At 37.0% G+C, this 21153-nt stretch overlaps 1 protein-coding gene across 2 annotated transcripts in view; it reads right to left on the bottom strand.

The window, feature by feature from the left end:
- Window positions 1-4180: 4180 nt before the first annotated feature.
- ksr1a (kinase suppressor of ras 1a) overlaps window positions 4181-21153 on the bottom strand; it is a 32178-nt gene continuing 15205 nt past the window's right edge. The window contains exons 2-18 of one of the 2 annotated variants that reach the window (XM_051121244.1): window positions 19689-19829; window positions 15994-16141; window positions 15212-15683; window positions 12058-12233; window positions 11562-11631; window positions 11377-11460; window positions 9700-9761; window positions 9508-9617; window positions 9099-9267; window positions 8805-8846; window positions 7756-7804; window positions 7596-7659; window positions 6971-7458; window positions 6797-6893; window positions 4652-4785; window positions 4443-4574; window positions 4181-4359 (exon numbers count right to left, since the gene is read on the bottom strand). In XM_051121244.1, coding sequence (XP_050977201.1) covers window positions 4206-4359; window positions 4443-4574; window positions 4652-4785; window positions 6797-6893; window positions 6971-7458; window positions 7596-7659; window positions 7756-7804; window positions 8805-8846; window positions 9099-9267; window positions 9508-9617; window positions 9700-9761; window positions 11377-11460; window positions 11562-11631; window positions 12058-12233; window positions 15212-15683; window positions 15994-16141; window positions 19689-19829 — 2592 coding nt within the window. In that variant the 3' untranslated portion in view covers window positions 4181-4205. The remainder of the gene's footprint in view (window positions 4360-4442; window positions 4575-4651; window positions 4786-6796; window positions 6894-6970; window positions 7459-7595; window positions 7660-7755; window positions 7805-8804; window positions 8847-9098; window positions 9268-9507; window positions 9618-9699; window positions 9762-11376; window positions 11461-11561; window positions 11632-12057; window positions 12234-15211; window positions 15684-15993; window positions 16142-19688; window positions 19830-21153) is intronic. The other variant, XM_051121245.1, reaches the window with a different exon arrangement.

Raw genomic sequence — 21153 nt, 5'->3', positions numbered from 1 at the left:
TCAGTTGAAAGCATGCTATTGTGCTGTTATCCTACTTTAAAAAATATGCTGAAGCAGAAATACGACTTCCAACCTTTAACTGAAGCGTGTAAAAACATGCTCTTCGTTAAAAAAAATAGCCTGACAAAATCTGCACATCTGTAACAGCTTCAACTTCAACCCAGCATGAGAAACAAAAAACACTGTTTAAGGTAAAATGAAGAAACAATAGTTCAAACTAGTTTTTTAAAAAAATTAAGTCATAGAACTGCCATATGCTTACATTTGTACAAATTCTGTGCTGATTTACTCAATATCATGCCATTTCAAACCTGTATGATTTTCTTTGTTGGAAAATACAGTGCACAGCATAATTGAGTACACCCCCTCTGAATAAATATAAAAGACATATTTTCTTAGTGATCACTAATATGGAAAGATGGCAAAATTGAAACATATACTTAATAAAAATAACAAAATATATGCTTCTGTAAAATAAGTAAATTAGCCAATTTTGTTGACATGAAGGACTGCAGAAATGAGTACACCTTAGATGTAATTCAGCAAATGTATAACATTCTAGTACTTAGTATGTCCTCCAGAACTGTCCCTTCTTGGCACTGAGTGTACAAGTTCATGACAAATTTTCACATATGTCTTGTTTAGCTCCTGGAGGACGACCTCCTTAAATGCCCTGGTCTTTAATGTTTGCTCAGCTCGTCTCTACAGAATCCACCACAGCTGCTCAAAAAAATGTCCACTGAAGGATTTTCACCTTGGGAGAATAAATATATTCACTGTCATGCTGAAAAAATGCCCATTTAATGCAGGGAATGAGGGGAGGGAGGCATTGTCAGTTTCAGTTTTTTGTATTACATCACACAGTGGTCTGTGAATTCATGACAGCGTTGAGAAAGCACAACTCCCTCACACCTTCAGCACTCATACATCCCAATATAAGAGCTTTACTGCCACTGAATGACACTGTGGGTGCCAAGCTCTTATCACTGTACTCGTCTAGCAACACCAGAACATTTTAGATGCTTTTGGATCCGAAATGATTGACTTGGTCTCTTGAGACCAGAGTATGGATTCCCAGAAGTCTATATTTTTTTAAACATGGGCCTTGGAAGAGGTTAAATGAGTTTATTGTGCTTTGGCGACAGTAGGTAATTCCAGTGGTGACAACAACCATGCATGTCACTTCTGCAGGCTGCGTTGTACTCTGTGAGATAAAGTGTCACTCTTTTCATAACTTTTGCTGGCTCTGAGACACTTGTATGTTATTTCTCCGGCTCTTTTGTAGCAAAAATTCACTCATTACTAAATGAAAACTTAAAGTGAAGACCTGATTATTTCAGGAGCCTTGTCACAAGTCCATTGTTTTTGAATGTCGGTGCTACTTCTGCTATATTTTCACACTTAAAACAATAATTTGGTATTCCTTTTGTACCACTGTCCTCTTTTGTGCTAAGAAATAAGTCACCTGGCAGTTCTCTCCCAAGTGGTTTCATTGTTGGCAGCATTAAGTCTGAGTATGATTCAGTAGGCTATAAAACACCTTTAACTGTCAGGAAATTACTTGTCTTTAACTGTTTTTGTTAACCTGTTGTTTAAAAATAGCCTTAAACCTACACTTTTTTTTTTTTAATTAGTAATTTTCAGGAGGGTGTACTCATTTTTGCAACACAACATTTTATAACTTCCGATAAGAAAAGTTTATTTTGCTGAATAATTTTGACAATCGTCTTTGGTAATTGATCAAGCAGGCTTGCTGGAACATTATATCTCCAAAAAACCCTAACATGTCTTCTAAGTAAAGAATAATTGCTGAATTTGAGCTTTAGAGTGGGTGTACTCATTTACGCTGTGCACTGTATATGATATGTCTTTAAAACATTTTGTGTTCTACAGAAGAAACCGAGACAGTTTGGAGTGACGCGAGGGTGAGTAAATGACACCATTTTTATTTTTGACACCCTCAAGTTCACAGAGACCTAGGGCCAGAATTACATCACGGACTTCACCAATTCCTGTGGATTTTTTTTCTATGATTAAGCATCTAATGAAATTTTGATAGACTAATGGTTAATTGATGATCAGAACTCAGGAGGCAGCCCTTGTAACCATAGTCAATTTAGCTAAAAACAGCTAAAAATTGTTCATGCTAAGATATTCTTATTCATATTCATCCATGTATACTCATTTATCAATAAAATGGCTACATTAATTAAACACCTACAGAAACACACACATATATATATATATATATATATATATATATATATACACACATACATACATGCACTTCCATTTGGATATATCAATTTTATCTTTATTTTAGCAATAAAAGGAACAACTATCGGGAGCATGTTTCTAAATTATTGTAGGCTATGTCTGGAAAAAAAGGAAAATGTTCAACAAGGACATGACACTATAGTTTGCTTTTTATGTAGTTTTACTTGTTGAAAATTCACACATTAATAATCTAAATTATTTCTTTGTTAAGTCTGTTTCAGTGACTGGTGGAAACAAAAGGAGCCTGAAAGAATTGGGAGAGAGAAGAGGGAGAAACAAGTGGGGCATTACATATCCCAAAAAATACAAGATATAATAAAAAAACAACCGAAAAATGAAAATGCATAATACGTTTAGAATTCTGTTATTGTTTATCTTCACCATTAATTGTTAATATAGTTTTAAAATTGTAATCATTCCAATTATTTTGTAAATATTTTGTACATTTTGTATAATTTTTTTAAAGGGGCTGTAAGATCAAATAAAAATTGTTTTAATGGTTCCTTGTGTTCCTACAGATTATTAAAATTAAACTTGGAATTATTTATGTTATTTGTCGCAACACCACTTCACAGGAAAATTGGGGCAGACAATCAATTGCAATGTAATCAATCAATCAAACAAACATTTTGACCAGCTAAAACCAGCCTGACCAGCTTAAACCAGCTAAGACCAGCCTGACCAGCTTAAACCAGCTAAGACCAGCCTGGCTGACCAGCTAAAACCAGCTAAGACCAGATCAAATCAGCTTGACCAGCTAAAAAAAGTGGTCAAAACTCCTCTAAAACCAGCTTGATAAACCAGCTATGACCAGGCTGGGAGACCAAGCTTAAGCTGGTTTAAGCTGTTTTTTTCAGCAGGGTAGACTGGTGACCAAGAACCTGATGGTCACTCTAATTAAGCTGCATGATCATATGTGGAGATAGGAGAAATCTACAGCAGGGCAAACATCACTGTAACACTCCACCTATCCGGTCTTTATGGTGGTGTGGCCAAACTCAATCTTCTCCTAATTAAAGACATATGAAAACACACTTGGAATCTGCAAAAAAGCACCTCTCAGATTGTAAGAAACAGGAATCTCCGATCTGATGAACCTCAATTCCAAGTAATATGCTTGAGGGAAAGCAGGCACTGCTCATCTACTGCATTGAAACATCCCAAAAGTAAAGTGTGGTGGTAGAAGCCTCATGCTGTAGGGTTGTTTTTCAGTGGTAGTGACTGAAGGACTCAGAGTAGAAGAACAGCTCAATGCACCAAAATTTTGAGATAGCAGTCCAGAGCATTCAGAACCTCAGACTGGGCAGAAGGTTCACCTTCCAACAGGACAATGACCCTAAGCACATAGCAGGAGTAGCTAAAAGACAACTCTGTGAATGTCCTTGAGAGGCCCAGCCACAACCTGGGCTTGAACCCAATTAAACATTTCTGGAGAAACCTGAAAATGTGCATCTGCCCCCATCCAAGCTGACAGAGCTTGAGAGGTGAAGAATGAGAGATAATTGCCAAATGCAGATGTGTAAAGCTTGTCGCATTATACCCAAAAAAGACTTGAGGCCGTAAAGGTGCTTCAGCTAAACACCGAGTTAAGGGTATGAATACTTATGCAATGTACCTATTTCAGTTTTTTTTTTTTTTTTAAGAAATTACGAAGTTGTGACCATTCTGTTTTTGTTTTGTCATTATGGTGTATGGAGTGCAGATTGATGTGGAACAAAAAGTAATTTAAAGCAGTTTAACGTAAGGCTGCAATATAACAAAACGCGCAAAAAATGAATGACTGTGAATACTTTCGCAAGGCACTGTATATTACATGACCTAATTTTCACCCAGACGGCCTGGGTTTGACTCTTGGCATGGGAAGTGTAGTGGAGTAGCATAATTTCACACTGCCAGTCTACTGAGCATGTGTCAAATAATAAATTGACTCAAAACGTGGCACTCACCGTGACCTCTTTTCCCAAGTTGATCTCTGCCAGGACCCTCCTGATGCCCTCTCCACTGCCCACCTGCCAGATGGTGGCCTCTACGGGCTGATTGGTGATGGGCCAGTCTCTCGCCTGCAGCTCGTACCAGATGGTGCTGAAAAAGAGCAGATAAAGGCGGCAGGTCAACGCAGCTCTATTTGGGGGTGAATTATGTCTGAAGTCGAGTATATCTCTCACCCAAAGGCATAAACATCAGCAGCATTTGAAAACGGAAGTCTGTCCTCATTGTTTCCGGGACTCATTTTACGCACAATTTCTGGAGCCAAATAACAGATCCACCCGTGAGGAAGTTTCAGCTCGTTTTCACGTCTAAAAACACAATAGACTCATTAACTGATTGATTTATGGCAACAATGCACATTATCAAAAGTAATGCAGTGACCTACCTGCCCTCCTGAACCACTCCAGAGATCCCAAAAAGGCCAAAGTCAGTGATGACTACTTTGTTTGTGTCATGAAAGACGTTTTTCGATTTAAGGTCCTTGTGAACAATGCCCTTAGCATGAAGGTAGCCCATTCCCTAAAATTCAGGAAACAGGACTGTGATTATATGTTTTCACAGTTATTACCATAGTAAATCTAGCAAAGTTCTTCATTTTAATTAAAAATGAATAATAACATACACTAGCAGTCAAAAGATGAAGCAAATTAGAATTTTTTAAAATATTATGCTCACCAAGGCTGCATTTATTTGATAAAAAATACAGTAAAAAGTAATATTGTGAAATATTAAGATTTGAAACAACTGTTTTCTATTTTAACATATATTTAAACTTTTTTTTTTTATTCCTGTGATGGCAAAGTTTAATATTTAGCAGCCAGTATTCCAGTCTTTATGATCCTTCAAAAAAATCATTCTAATTTGGTGATTTGCTGCTCAATGCTGAAAATTTCATTTAAACACATATGAAAAAAGAGAAATTTATCAAGCCTTTTAAACCACCTAAATCAATGATTTAAACATTTTGGCAAATCCAGGTAATTTACCATAAAAGTTTTTGATTTGTATTAACGTTTATAGCTGTTATAGCATCAGCTGTGGTCCGATCTCCTTAAGACATGCTTGTTTAGAATTACCCGTCACATGTGCTCACCAGCTCACCATGAAGTTTTGAGTTTTCCTTTAGGCTTTATAGGATTTTTGGTGAATTTGGACAGGCCCCTTTTCTAAATGTCCCCGTTATAGTTTCCCACAGGGTAAATTTCAATGTTTTTTTTATAATTATTGACCTAGAGAGCGAAATGTACTGAAGTGATTTTTTTCAGTTTGAGCGAAAAATCTAGGACTAGTTCACAAAAAAGGTTTTTTTTACATCTTCTCCATCATTTAACAAACAATTAGATTTACAGCAGTGGTTCTAGAGGCAAAGTTGTACAGAACGATGAGTTCTATCATATGATACAAATATCATGTGTATGAGCAAAGAACTGCGGAATTTACAATTGTTTACGCCCTTGAAAAATGCAATATCGCTCCCCACTGGCCGATTTCTTTCAAATTTCTCACAGACCTTTAGGGCTGTGAGTCAAACAGGTCCACCAAGTTTCATTTCGATTGGCCTCAGTTAACCATGTCTGATGATAGGACAAATGGTTACGTAGGTATAGCCATATTTAAGTTTTTTCCCTCTTATAGCATCACCAAATGGCCAAGCTCCATGATTTTTGTCTTGTGAACTCAGATTGAGCTCTTACATAAGTATTCTGGTTTGGTGGAGATATCTCATTCCGTTTAGGAGTTACAGGCATTTTACTTAAAAAGTGGCCCTGCCCCTTTCAAACATTTTTGCGTCCCTTTGTGATGATAAGTCGAAAGTTGACCTTTTTTTGATCATTGATATTCACTCTCCAGAGAACCTTTCTGCACTGGTTTGGTTCTGATCAGGCGAAAAGGCTAGGACTAGTTCGCAAAAGTAGGTTTTTTAAAAAAAAATCAGAAACACCCAAAAATTTGGCCGTCAAATCTGAGGCATGCGACGTGTCTGGCGTGAGCCAAGGATTCCAACTCATAAGACACTAGAGCCTGCGACTGGCGGTTTAGGAGACGTCGTCGGCAGTGTGAGTACTACCATCCCTCCAAGTCCCTACGACTTACGGATTGGTCTGCACGATCGGTTTTACATGGAGATTGCTGATCCTTGGCCATTCTAACAATTACAACAGAGTTTCAGTGCTTTGCGCTTGAACCGCTAGAAATTGATTATTTCTAGTAGTATTCCATATACTGTGTTTTATTACCTTATTATTAAATTAAGAAAACTATTTAACACTGCTGCATGACTTTTTCTAATATAATGGCTGAGGGGAATGATGACAAATTTGACATCTTTCTCTCTTCTGAACAATGTAATCATGTAATCTCTCTTTTTCCTCTTTTGTAAAGTCATATAAACATTAAAAGACCATTTTTCTTTTGCTACTGGAGCAAATTGGAACACAAAACGTATATACTGGTTGTAGTTTCCATTCACCACCATACAAACTTTCCCAACTATGACAACGAAAAGGGTCCAAAAAGACGCAAACACTACCTTCACAATCTCCTGTGCGATCTGCCGAGTCTTATTGATGTCCAGCGTGTTTTTCGTGTCCCTCACAACGGAATACAACGTCCGGCCTTTGCAGAAGCTGTAGGAAAATTCAAGACATGCTTGTCAGTGATTATTTCTCAATCAGCTGACAGATTCAGATGTTTGAATCATTACCTGGTAATGATAGCGAGATGAGGCGGAGCCATGCAAGCTCCCATGAAGAGGACGACGTTCTCGTGACGCGTCTGCCTGTAATTCATGACCTCCTTTTTGAAGAGCTTCAGGTGGTCCTGGTTGTTTCCGTCGATCTCCAGGAGTCGGATGGCCACCTCTCCGTGCCAGCGGCCGCGATGGACCCGACCCCAGCGACCCTTCCCGATGAGCTCTCCGAGATCCAGCTGCTCGAAGGGAATGTCCCATTCTTGCAGGTAGACGCTGGTCTGGCTGGCCTTGCGGGAGATGGGACCCTTCCAGTGGGTTCCTCCTCGTGTGCTGGGCAGGTCATCCAGCTCGTCTCCTTCACACTCTCCTTCTGAGCCGTGGTGCAGCTCTTCCATATCCTCCTCATCTTCGTCCTCCAGGTCTTCCTCTTCGTCTTCCTCCTCCACTGCTACATCTTCTTCCTCTGGATCGATTTCCTCTTCTTCTTCTTCCTCTAGTTCCTAGACGATGTGAACATCATGAATACATTTTTAATAATAAAGTGTCTCGCACTTGCTGGCTTTCTAAATGGTTACAGAGGAAGAACTGTATTCTGTACTCTAGCTTTAAATCAGATTCAGTTCCACAAGTGTCTCACCTCTCTGTCGTCTTCCTCGTCTTGTTCCGCATGCATCTCCTCCACTGATGGATCGATTTCGTTACTGTGTATGAAATTAAACATTTAGCTGCCACTATGACTGAATGCAGAACATGCAGTAGTATATTTATGCTTCTGAGCAATAATTTTAGTTACTTACACTGTGTCTGGAAGTCCATCTGAATGCAGGATGCTGGAACTGCACACATCTGTGAAAGACGTGAAAATATTGACCATTTTATCATGCTTGAAAGAATAAATACACTGACTCGGTATACAAATTATTTCTGTTTGAATGGATACAGGATTCCTGATATTACTATTGCTCAATGTAACATGCAGTGCCATGTATGACCAGCAGGGTGCAGCTCTTCTCACAAACATAAACTACTCTTGTGCAGAACCAAACCCCAGCATGCAAAACATGCAAAACACATTACTTTAGGCATTGACTCAAATTTGTACATTTGTAAAAGTCAGTTCAGTTCACTGCAGCCTGGACAAAAAGATGTGCTGGAGACTATGCTAGTCATTTTTATGACTGAAAATCTACTGAATTGCATAATTTTAGACAAGGAATCCATAAAAGTATGTAAAAATGATAAGATCTTGCTATAAAGTTTAAGACACTTTAGTTCTTAAACATGTAAATGTCTTGTTTTTTTAGCAGCATGTAATGTTCAGCATACTATTATAGTATTTATTAGTATTTTAAATTAGCTTTTATTTTTATATTTCCAGTTATCATTTTTATGTAACGGTTTATGTTTTAGAAAACTGTGCCTTTGTCATTTTTATTATCGTTTTATTATAGTTCATCTGGACAACTTTAAAGGTGATTTTCTCAATATTTTGATTTTTTTTTTTTGCACGCTCAGATTCCAGATATTTAAATAGTTGTATCTCGGCCAAATATTGTTCTACCCTAACAAACTAAACATCAATGGACAGCTTATGTATTTAGTTTCTATATGATGTATAAATCTCAATTTAAAAAATTTACCCTTATGACTGGTTTTGTGGTCCATGGTCACATATATGCCTGATTATAGCACTTTATATAGAAACTGATCTTATATATTATGAAAAATGTTTCACTCAGGCACTAAAATATTTCATTCAGATGGTGCGACTGCATTTGCCCCACTGAATCCTGAATGTCATTATGAGGGCTGAAGAACACTACAGACTTTGTGTTTGTTAACTCACCAGGGAAGATGAACTGCTGTCGGTGCTGAAAATAACAGGCAGCTTTGCCACATAAGAGCAAGACAGGAAGAGAAGAAGACAGGCAGGAAGCAGACAGAGAGACAGGCTGGGGTTAAAGGCTAAGTCCTGCTATGCCTTATGTTGAGTGAGAGTGTTACATGCAGATAAAGAGTCCTGAATATCAGCATTATTTTTTACCTGGGATTAATGTAGATGTGTGTGCTTATGCATTAATCATTGTAGTATTTGTTAATGTGTTACTTTATTGCAGTGTTAGTGTTTACAGGTGTTTACCTGGAAAGTGGAAACGGTTGTCACGGTGACCCTTTGGGGAGGGGTTTGGGGGCGGGGTTACACTTGGAGGATTGCTCTGCTGGAAGGGGGCGGGAGATGAAGGTGTAGAGGAAGTGGTGGAGGATGGATTACTGCTAGAGTCCAGCTGATTCAGCACCGGTGGTTGATCCTGCCAGAAATTAAACATATTGATGCTGCAGAATTGTTTGCACTATTACAAGAATAATTTATAAAGACCAAGTTTAGTATGGAATACTAGCATACAGCACTTTGTGGAGTTTAGTAAATATTGCATGCAACTAAAAAATGACAATGTGCATAATCTGGAGAATATATATAGTGCATACTACAAAAAACAAGACAAGTTCTATACTAGTTGTTTATCATTTTGTCACAGTGGAATCAGTACCTTCTTTGTTATTGCCTTCGGTAGCGTCCCAAACTGCGGCGCTTCAGGCGGACGGTCCACGGGGTTGTTAATGTCTGATGGTACAGACTCAGTCCTACGAATCTTTGTGACTGAGAGACACACAATTATTAGAAAAACATGTCTGTCAAGATTGATGTTCTTACATCTGAGCAACAGATAAGAGAAACTTACTGGGCAGGAAAGAGATTCTGCAGGGTGGAGCTTCTTTAGTGCATTTGTTGTGACACTTTAACCTATAAGAGGAAAAGATGAGACACAAATGTGAATCCCTCAATACTAGTTAACATTTCCAGGTGTGTGTGTACATATATATGTGTATATACACATATAGAAACACTGTCTATATCGACATCAGCAGCTAAAGTTACAGCAGGAGTCTGTGTCTCTCCTGCCTCCCCCGAATTTTAACAGAGCCCGTAAAGCATGCTTTGAGTTTGGTGTGGGTTAATTGAGAATGAATGGGGGAAAATCATATGAGAGGAGGCAATGCCTCCATCGAGATATGATTGTTTAAGATTCAGTCTGAATTAATAATATAACAGCATTAATGGGAAGACTAATTTTAAAAAGTAAAACAACTCAAACACGTAGATATAACCACTGTTACATCAAAATAAAACTTAAAATGGCATGAAAACATGATCTGTGGGAGCTTTTAGTAAGTAATCATCTTGAGTGAAATTTAAAGTAAATCTCAGTGTCTGTGACCAATATTTACAGGGCTTTGATAATACAAAAAATTCAAATATAATTAAAAGTTAACTATTAAAAAGAATAGCTGAATATAAGTTCACAAATAAAATATATTGTTTAAATTGTTACTGGCATGAATTGGGACATGAATGTACATTTGATTTAAAAAAAAAAAACGGAAAAGACCTTTGCCTCCTCATTTCAGAACACTACTGAGATACAAATATACATATTTGTATAAAAAAAATTTATAATTTAAAGATATTACTAAAGATATTATATTAATGTTAACAAAATAAAAAAATTATTACATATAAAAATAATCGAAATCCAAAAAATTATAAATACATAAATTAAACTAATCCTTAGAATACTTTTTTTTTTTAATGCAAAATAAAGTTTCTTTTTTTCCTTTTGAAATGTGAAATATGACTTGGACATTGAACATTAAAGAAGAATATTTAATGATTTAGATATTTTCAAGAAACTAAACAGTTTCAGTACCCATTGTTTTTCATTGTATAGACAAAAAATAATGTGACATCAAATTTTGGTTATTAAAGTCACACTATGTATTTTTCACGGCGCAATAGATGGCGCATATTCAAAACAAACAAAGAACCAAAGGCGTAGTTTGATGATGCCGTGAGTGAGTGTGGAATCATGGGAACTGCTGTCTTCATCCACACAGCCAATGCAATTCGACGGGACTTGGGGAGAAGTCATGTTCATGGATGAGCTCATGTATTAAAGACTCATTTAGGCCATTGTAGTATGAAGCTGGGTGGGGCTGAAAGTCGTGGAAACGAAACAAGGAGCGATTGCTAATGAAGAACGGGTGCGATACAGGGCTTGAAAGCAGTAGAGCTTTTATTATCCCGCAGTCGACCACTTCCACTCCTTCCAGTCATGCGTATGTAGAAAAAGCAGAGCTGTTGTATTATACTACATACATTTCTAGTCAATTGCTTCCTGTAACCATGAGTTTCTTACACCTCCTCTACTACCACCTCTCTACCAGGTCATTCAGATTTGAAGGATGCCTTCTCCCAGCTGCTGTTTTGAGATCTCTCCACAGGTGTTCTATGGGATTCAGATCTGGACTCATTGCTGGCCATTTGAAAGCTTTGCCTTTAAGTACTTGTTTTTACTCACCTGCAGTGTTTGCATTTCACCCCAAAGATCATGTTTTTCTGGCACACTTGACATGTCTGAGAGAGCCAAGACTTTGTAGAAAACCTATGAACACACACACACAAAAAAAACATCTCTGGGATATAATTCAACAATCATTTCCACCTATTTTGTCCAGTGAAGGGAACCCTAGGAGGTGGGGTTACCTGTGAGTGACAGCCAGCCCGATGTCTCTCCGCAGAGCCTGAGGTGAACTGCGATGGACGGTAACATTATCTAGAAAGAGACAGAACAGGCAGAGACAGTTTAAATGAAAGACTTCGATTGAGTAAGTATCTGTAAACAACATTGTTTCAGACATAACACAACCGCCAGATATAATAGACTTCTAAAAACACAACAAACACTCGTCTAGACTTGTCTAGTAGCAAACTCGCAGTAAACAGCTGTGCTTTTACAAAGTGCTGCTGGTGAATCATTTACTCCGCTCCTGAAAAACCGTCGGCGATAGCAGGAGTATTTGAGTGTGTAGAGCGCAGGTGAGAGCTTCCTCTTCACTCTGAGAGGTTGAACTGTGACCTCAGTCTGATCAGCATTCAGCAGGCACTTCACTGCAGTCTGGTCTATTTGAACTAAAGATCTTCGGCTCAGTCAAGAACCGTGCATGTGTTTGAAATGCTGTAATTGTGCTGTTGAACTCACTCCTCAGGCCGATGTGCTCCTCCTGTAGTGTGGGAGTGCCTGGCAAAGTGTACGGGGCCGTGGCCGGTGCTGCCCCAGGGGTCCGTGCGGAGAGAGTGGGCGAGCGTGATGGAGAGTCCTCACAACCGTTCCCATTAATCTGGACGTTTAGAAACAGCTTGTTTTTCTTCACACACCTAAGAACAACGAAAGACAGTCAGTGTAAACTCAAAGAGTAGTGATCAACCAATACGCTTGTCAGGCCAATTATTCGGCTGTTATCTGGCTAATTTGGGATTAACTGCACAAGTCTAGCCTGCTTGGTAAATGTTTCATGAAAAATGAACATGCACATTGCACATAAAATTCAAGATATTGGTGCAAAAAATGCCCCTATATGTGTTTTGTCTCATAATGAATAGTATAATTGTAGCAAATCACACAGTGGTGTGTAAATTCATGACAGTATTGATAAAGCACAACTTCTTCACACCTTCAGCACTCATACATCCCAAAATAAGAGATTACTACCACTGACATCACTGTGGGTACCAGGCACTTCTCACTGTACTCCTCCTCTAGCAACACCAGAACATTTTAGATGCTTTTGGATCTGAAATGATTGACTTGGTCTCTTGAGACCAGAGTATGGATTCCCAGAAGTCTATATTTTGTAAATATGGGCCTTGGAAGAGGTTAAATGAGTTTATTGTTCTGTGGCTACAGTAGGTAATTCTAGTGGTGACAACAACCATGCATTTCACTTCTGCAGGCTGTGTTATACTCTGTGGGATAAAGTGTCACTCTTTTCACAGCTTTTGCATGGTATTTCTCAGGCTCTTTTTCTAGCAAAAATTCACTCATCACTAAATAAAAACTTACAGTGAAGACCTGATTATTTCAGGAGCCTTTTCACAAGTCCATTGTTTTTGAATGTCGGTGCTACTTCTGCTATATTTTCACACTTAAAACAATAATTTGGTATTCCTCTTGTACCACTGTCTTCTTTTATGCTAAGAAATAAGTCACCGGGCAGTTCTCTCCCAAGTGGTGTCATTGTTAAAAGCATTAAGTCTGAGTATGATTCAGTAGGCTATAAAACACTTTTAACTGTCAGGAAATTACTTGTCTTTAAAAGTTTTGGTTCAATATACTTACCTATTGATCAAAACAGCCTTAAACCTACACTTTTTTTTGTTGTTTTATTTAGTCACTTTCATGAGGGTGTACGTATTTTTGCAACACAACATTTTATCATTTTTATAAGAAAATCTTAATTTGCTAAATAATTTTGACGTTCTTCTTTAATAACTGATCAAGCAGGCTTGTTGGAGCATTATATCTCCAAATAACCCTAACATGTCTTCTAAGTAAAGACTAATTGCTGAATCTGTTAAGTTTTGGAGGGGGTGTACTCATTTATGCTGTGCACTGTAAAAACAATATTATACAGTTTTGCTCAGTTTTGCAGAGAACATATTACCTTTGAAGCCATAGCAGAATTGTCGCATCTCAGAGCAACACAGCAGTGTTTAGTCTCTGAATGAATTCGCATTTTGAACGAATCATTTGAATCAATGATTCAAAGGCTCAATCATAAAGAAAGCCATTTACTTCATTCCCGAATGAATCAGCTGTTTGAACTAATTGAATGAATGACTCATAGACATTTACTGCCACCTGCTAGCAGATTTAGTTTCTTATTTAGAGTATAATTTAATTATAAATAAATAAATAATAATAAAAATAAAAACATTAAAGGGATAGTTCACCCAAAAAAATTTAATTCTGTCATCATTTACTCACCCTCGTGTCGACCTCATGTCATTTCAAACCTTTCTTTTGTAGAACATAAAAGAAGGTATTTTGAAGACTGTTGGTAACAAAGCAGATTTGGTTGCCAATGACTTTCATTATATGAACAAAAAATACTGAGATGTTTCTCAAATTATCTTCTTTTATGTTCTATAGTTTATGTTAGGCCATTTCAGCCTAATTGTTTATGTGTAATAAATTTGATGTTGAATGAAATAAAATGTCTTTCTAAAGCTACAAATTGTAATACGTCCTTAACTTATGTTCTCAACTGATGCAAAAACAGCTTTAAATAATCTTTTGTTGGTGTTTTCAGTCAATTAATTTAATTAATTAATCAACACGTAATTAATTCGATTAAAAATTTCATTTAGACGGCCCATATATATACTGTGTATATATATATATATATATATAATTTTATTATATTATTCTCTCTCCTAGTAAATAAAATAATAAAATGAACTGAAATAACAACATGATATATTGTTTAGAAATTGATGCTGAACACCTGTTGGCTGCTTTTCATCACTATGTAGTCCAACTCAATCATTTAATACAATTAATATAATTCCTATATTACAAAGGAACTCATATGTAGGCATAAGTTAATTTATTTTTAAAATGATTTATAACTTTTTTAAGAGTAAGTGTTCAGATCAAAAGGTTTTTAAATCATTAGGCACATTTTAGTCAAGTGTGTCCAAACTTTTGACTAATATATTGGACTCTAAATATCATAATCAGCTGTTGAAAAGTCCATATCGAGCAAACAGCAAGAAAAATGTCATGAAACAGCCGGCAAGTAGAGTGTCGTTATGCTGTGGTCACATTGCTGGCGTTATTGGTCTTGACATCATCACAGATTGCAATTAGTCACTGCATAGATGCAGGCATGACTTATGAAAACACAGTCAATTACTCTGTGGATAATTCAAGTAATTTAACCCTATAAAACCTGACATATTAAAAATGGAAATTTAATAAACTTTTAGAAAAATCGTAATGCAGGTATGAAATACAATGCACATAAAGTAGGCTTTAAAGGGTTAAATGCTTTTACAAACTACTTTATGATGTCCCTACACTCTTAAAAATAAAGGTTCTTTATTGGCATTGATAGTACCATAAAGAACCCTGAACATCCATGGAACCTTTCAAATGCAGAAAAGGTTCTTTATAGATCTTTAAAATGTCCTTCAAAATTGTTCTTTTAAGAACTGTTTACTGAAAGGTTCTTTGGGGAACCAAAAATGGTTCTTCTAAGGCATCACTGCAAAAACACCCTTTTGGAACCTTCATTTTTAAGAGTGTACTTACGTAGCACATCAGTGTTTGTGGTTCTTTCCTCATGACCTACTTGTTAGTGGGCGTATCTTCGATGCGGTGGCCGAGCTGACTCTCGTGACTCTTGCTGCGGGTCAGCGTGATGTTGGGGAGAAGATGCAGAACTTTGCGAGACGGTGGAGGAGGTGTGCAGGGAGGCTTGAGGCGGTGTCTCCTCCGGGAGGGCGGGGTTATGGGCGGAGTCGAGGTGTGTCCGTGGAGTCTGACGGGACGGGAGGTGTAATACGGGCTGGGGTCGGTCAGACTCTCTGCGTAACCGTGGTAAATGTGAGCCTCGCCAGGCGACAGGATGTAGCGAGGGTACGGGCAGGTAGTGAGGGGTGTGGAAGGGGTGGAGGGCGTGGTCATGGGCCGGGCCAGAGGGGAAGGGCTGTGGGGGCGCATGGAACCTCCTAGTAACGGAATCTGGTCCACTGGAGTCAAGCCACCACTATCCCGCCTCATAGGCTCAGAGAACCAACAACCGCTATCCTCTTTAAACTCCCCTGAAGGTCATAAAATCATAGTTGATTTGTTAAAAACATAGTACTGAGATAGGAATAGTTCACCCAAAAATGAAAATTCTGGAATGTTTTAACAATGTCCTTACAACCTTTCTGGGCCTTAAATGTGTTAGTTGTGTTGCAGTCTATGCAGGGTCAGAAAGCTCTCAGATTTCATCAAAAATATCTTAACTTGTGTTCCAAAGATGAACAATAGTCTTACAGTCTTACATGAGGGTGAGTAATCAATGACAAAAATGTTCATTTTTGGGTCAACTATCCCTTTAAGTGAGTGAATTAAAAGTGCACCCACCAGACTCTGAGGCACTCTTTAAACAGTTGAGGGCAGCACACAGCCTGGTGCAGTCCTCTGAACTGGAGCCCAGCCTTCTCATGGTTTCCTTCACCTGACTGCCAGGCATCTGCAGCAGAGCATCCAATGACAGCTTCACGTTCACTGCCTGGTTAGAGCCAGAGAGAGAGAATGATAATAAGTGTAATTTATAATTTTTAAAATTGCTTCTCTAATGTGAAACTGAAAAACGTGTAGGAAACAATATAGATTTGATTTTATCCATCAAGATTTGATTGGTTACATCATCAGAAATGTTACATTTTGATAAATAATTCTAAAAGCATTTTTTATCATTTTTTTGCGGATTAACTTAATTCTAAAGTCTAAAATTCAAAAATTTGTTTTTTTTTCAAACATGTGGAAAGAAAACATCCAAAAGACACTGTGAAGTGTTGCTTTTATAGCACTTTATCTATTTAAGTTTTTCCTGAATTATGGAGTGACAAAAATGACACCCAAAGTTCCCTCTGTAAAAACATTTGACTCGAATATGAATTTTGAAACTGACTTCATCCACTGTTTAGATTTTTGTACTAGAATTGTATGCAATTGTATGTTAGCGCATATTTAATTAAATAATGCCTCGTTTGCATATTTAAACCTAACATTTTGGAAAACTTCTAATACAAAAAATGTTTGCAATTATCAATGCAATCAAACAACTGGGTAAGTAAGGCATCAACTATTAGTTAATATTTTTACCCTATTCACCTGATGTGTCTCGCCTTAAAAGACATTAATTATTTTATTTAACAAGGATGCACTAAAAATGATCAAAAGTGTCAGTAAAGACATGTATAATGTTAAAAAAATTCTATTTCAAATAAATGCTGTTATTTTGATCTTTCTATGCATCAAAGAGTCCTGAAAAATGTATCAGTTTCCACAGAAATATTAAGCAGCACAAGTGTTTTCAACATCGATTATAATAAATGTTTCTGAAGCACTAAATCAGCATATTAGAATGATTTCTGAAGGATCACAGGAATAAATTACATTTTAAAAGATGTTAAACTAAAAAACAGTTATTTTAAAATGTAATAATATTTCACATTATTACTGTTTTTACCATATATTTACTCAAATAAATGCAGCTTTGGTGAGCATGAGCGACTTCAAAGACAATAAAAAAAATCATACAGACCCCAAACCTTTGTATAGTAATTATCTTGTCTGTTTTTAGCCTGTGTGTCTATTCTGACACACACTTCTTAAATAATAAGGAAGCACTCAGACATCAGCAAGATGTTGACATGTCCTTAACTGTCAGTTAGAGGGTTATTCACGTGATTTAAGGTCACATACGACAGGACACACTCAGCTTAATCAGTGCATTCTTTGGTTAATAAAGCTCTTCAAATTCCCAGGACACATGACCTCTTAAGCGAATTAATCTGATTCCCTAATTACAAGCCTATGGTGATTGGTTTGTAGTGCGTAGCTTGTGACAATGTACTGATATTAATATCATATTATTCCAAAACTACTCACACAATCATTTTGTAAATACATCTCACAAAATGATTTCTTTTTTGGGTTTTATGACATGTTTAATGCCTTTCATAATCGAGAGCACAGGATATGATGTGGAGAAGAGTGAGAAAAGTAATTCTAAAATAAAAAAACAAGAACCAGAACTGACATTAGTTGTGATATTGATGCTGTACTAGGCACTGGCAGATGTTCCAGAAACTTTCTTGTTTATTTTAGTATGATGTGAAAACAGGAAAATCCTCCAGCATCTGGCCTGTTGACATGTCTGTGACATACAGGACAGTATCATACCACGCATATGCAACTGATCTAGATGAGTGTATTAAATAAGGAAGGTCCACTGCTGTCTGTAAGAATGGATGCTATGTAATGTAGGAGTACAGCAGTGTCAGAGAGAGAGAGACAGAGGGAGAGAGAGGCTGACTCAGCATGTTGGGTAATTAGAGTTGGTGTATCTCAGGTCTGCTGGGAATGTGGCTGTGGCCGAACTGCCAAAACACAGCAGATTTTCTAATTCCTCAGCTTTACTCAAGGATATTGAACTACAAAGCATAAAACACACACAAAAAACATATCCTAGCTCACACACACTTAAATGAACACTCAATACTATGTTTTAGTTAGTGAATATTCGAGTTTAGCCTCACACATTTCTACAGGATGATCTGACACTGTTTATTTAGACACCTAGTTTTTGTATTATGTAATATATACAAGGAAGTGGCACTTTCATGCCACACATCATGTTCTCATACAGTGAAAAATGGAGCAAACACTGGCAACGCATCGACATACAAGACAGAGCTGGTTACTTTTGGTTATAAAACAAAAATATGAAATTATAAAACCAAAATATGATATCATTAACTACTTTGTTTCTAAACACTTCAATTACTGAGAACATCTATAAAAAAATGTTAAGCATGTTAAGGAAATGAATTAATTTCAATATAAATCATGGTCGCACCACATGACATTTTTTATGGCTATGGCCAATTCATCGAAATGAAAAACACAAAAGTCACTTAATTTTCAATGTTTGAACAATTACAGATATTATTTTTTGTATTTTAACATTTGCCTGTTGAAAATCCTTATACGTCAATGACCCTCATATACCCTCATTTGGACACCTGGTTATGATCTTTTGTTGTAATATGTAATATATAAGTAAGTGGCACTTTTATGCCACACATCATGTTCTCATGCACTAAAAAAAAATGGAGCAAACAGTGACAACGCACCAACATACAAGACAGAACTGGTTACTTTTGGTATTAAACAAAGTGTACGTGTACACATTTTGTCATTTTTTAAAGAAATTCAAGCAACAAATATTGTTTTGTGACTCTTTAGTGTGTCCTGACAGATACATTACCACTGTAGTGCCAGTTCAAGCAGCACATGAAACATTTAAATAGATTTTTAATGATATAAGGTCTTTGCGTCATTTGGAGCGACCACTCATCATGTGGTAATAATAGGAATAACTGTATTAAAATAAAAATAAAATATCTAATTATAAAGCATACTTAAGTGAACAGTACTTTTAAAACATTTTTATCAGTTTTATGCAATTTACAGAAAAACTACAGGAAATAAGTCTGTTAACTACATTAAAGAAGGCAACTCTGGAATTATAAAACAAAAATATGAGATCATTTACAAAAACTCAAAATAAATGCAAATACTTTAATTACTGAGAACATCTAAAAAAAATGTTATGTTGATGAATTAATTTCAATACAAATCATGGTCGCACCACATGACATTTTTTAAGGCTATGGCCAATTCATCGAGATGAAAAAAACACTTAAATCACTTAATTTTTAATATGAATTTGTGTGTACACAACATTCTTAATGTTTGAACAATTATTATATATTGAACAGATTTTTCGTATTTTAAAATTGGCCTGTTGAAAATCCTTATACGTCAATGACCCATATATATATATATATATATATATATACTTTTTTCTTTACACAAAACATTATTTTGGTGTGAAATATGATCCGGACTAATCGGCTCTGTGAGATTCACCTTAAACTAAAAGTCCTGAATATTTGCTGCCATTAAAAAACACCTGATGCAAATTTAGCTCAAAAGATTAATTATTTCCTCCCTTCCAAAAAAAAACACACACAAACACACATTACCTCTAGGAGCGCAGGTCTGACGTTGATGGTGCGTAACCAGTCCTCCAGCCGTGGGTAGCTGTTCAGGGCCGACGGCCTTTCTGTGTCTGGCACCTTCTGCTTACACTGCAGCTGTTTACAGATGTACTTCATGAGCTTGACCTGCAGGGGGCAGCAGAGCACAAACCAGATGAGGGAGGGGCCGTCAGAGGGTGGGCGGGGTCTGAAAGAGGCCTTTATTGCCTCTGCGGGTTTCACATACAACCAAAGGACAATTTAACTTTGAAGACATAAACCTGTTACATTAACATGATGGACGTCACAAAAGACACCAAGACATGCGAATATAATGAGTGCAATTTAGATTAAATTGCAGGCTGCAATGACATACATTAAGTGTAAAATCTCAAGGAATTGTAAAGGTTAATACTTAACAAAACCAAATCTTATCTGTCAAAAATGTTTTTCTATAACATGTTATTAAAAGACTATTTTATTATTGATTTATAACCCTTTTTCCTCATTTGTGACCCTGGACCACAAAACCAGTCTATATATATATGTGTGTGTGTGTGTTAAATGAACACATTTAAATTGTATTTTTTTTTGTTTGTGTGTATATATATTAAAAGTATATATATGTGAAATAAAGGCATATATGAATTGTATTTTGTGTGTGTGTGTATACGTATATATATAATTTTTTTTTAATGTTTTCATTTTTTGCACAAAATTTATACAATAACACACACACACACACACACACACACACACGTGTATATATATATATATATATATATATATATATGTGTGTGTGTGTGTATTATTGTATAAGTATAGATTTTGTACAGTGCAAAAAATGTTTATTTATAGTGCAAAACAGTTTATTTATTAAAAAAAAAAAGAAAAGAAAAAATTTAAAATGGCAGTGCCGTTCCAGTATGTAAATCAATCAGTCACAAATACGAAATCAGCAGCGATCCAAAGCTTTGCATTACTGCAGTGTCTCTCATCAGCCAGATTTCAGCATCAGTCGCCATTAAATCACAGCACCTGCAAGTCTGATAAATAACACAGCATCAGAGCACACGCAGTTTGAAATCTGACTGGATTTTCTCTCCCTCTCTCTTTTTTGTGCTCCCCTTCAGCAAACAGGGCTGTCAGCTATAAATAACTGTTATTATATGGAAGGGAGCTGCAGCCCTCCTCATGGGGGCGACTGCACTGCTGGCATGGCAACCGAGTGTCATCGGAACACTGCGCTGACGGTGGAAGCGTTCTGACATCACAGCTCCACGAGACGCAGAGTTCACACGGAGGCTAAGACGGCAGTCCGTCTCGACGAACGCGGCCATCGCCGTCTGCTTCCAGCTGCGCACGCCACCGTACGCCGGGCTACATGGTTTTCCCTCATTCTGGCCTGTTCTTGATAATAAACACACTCCCAAATCTTTCACAAACAAACTGCGCTGGCTTACGCAGGAGG

This window comes from Labeo rohita, chromosome 10 (genome assembly GCF_022985175.1).
Source record: "Labeo rohita strain BAU-BD-2019 chromosome 10, IGBB_LRoh.1.0, whole genome shotgun sequence".
Lineage (NCBI taxonomy): Eukaryota > Metazoa > Chordata > Actinopteri > Cypriniformes > Cyprinidae > Labeo > Labeo rohita.
This window is presented reverse-complemented; position numbering and strand designations above follow the sequence as displayed.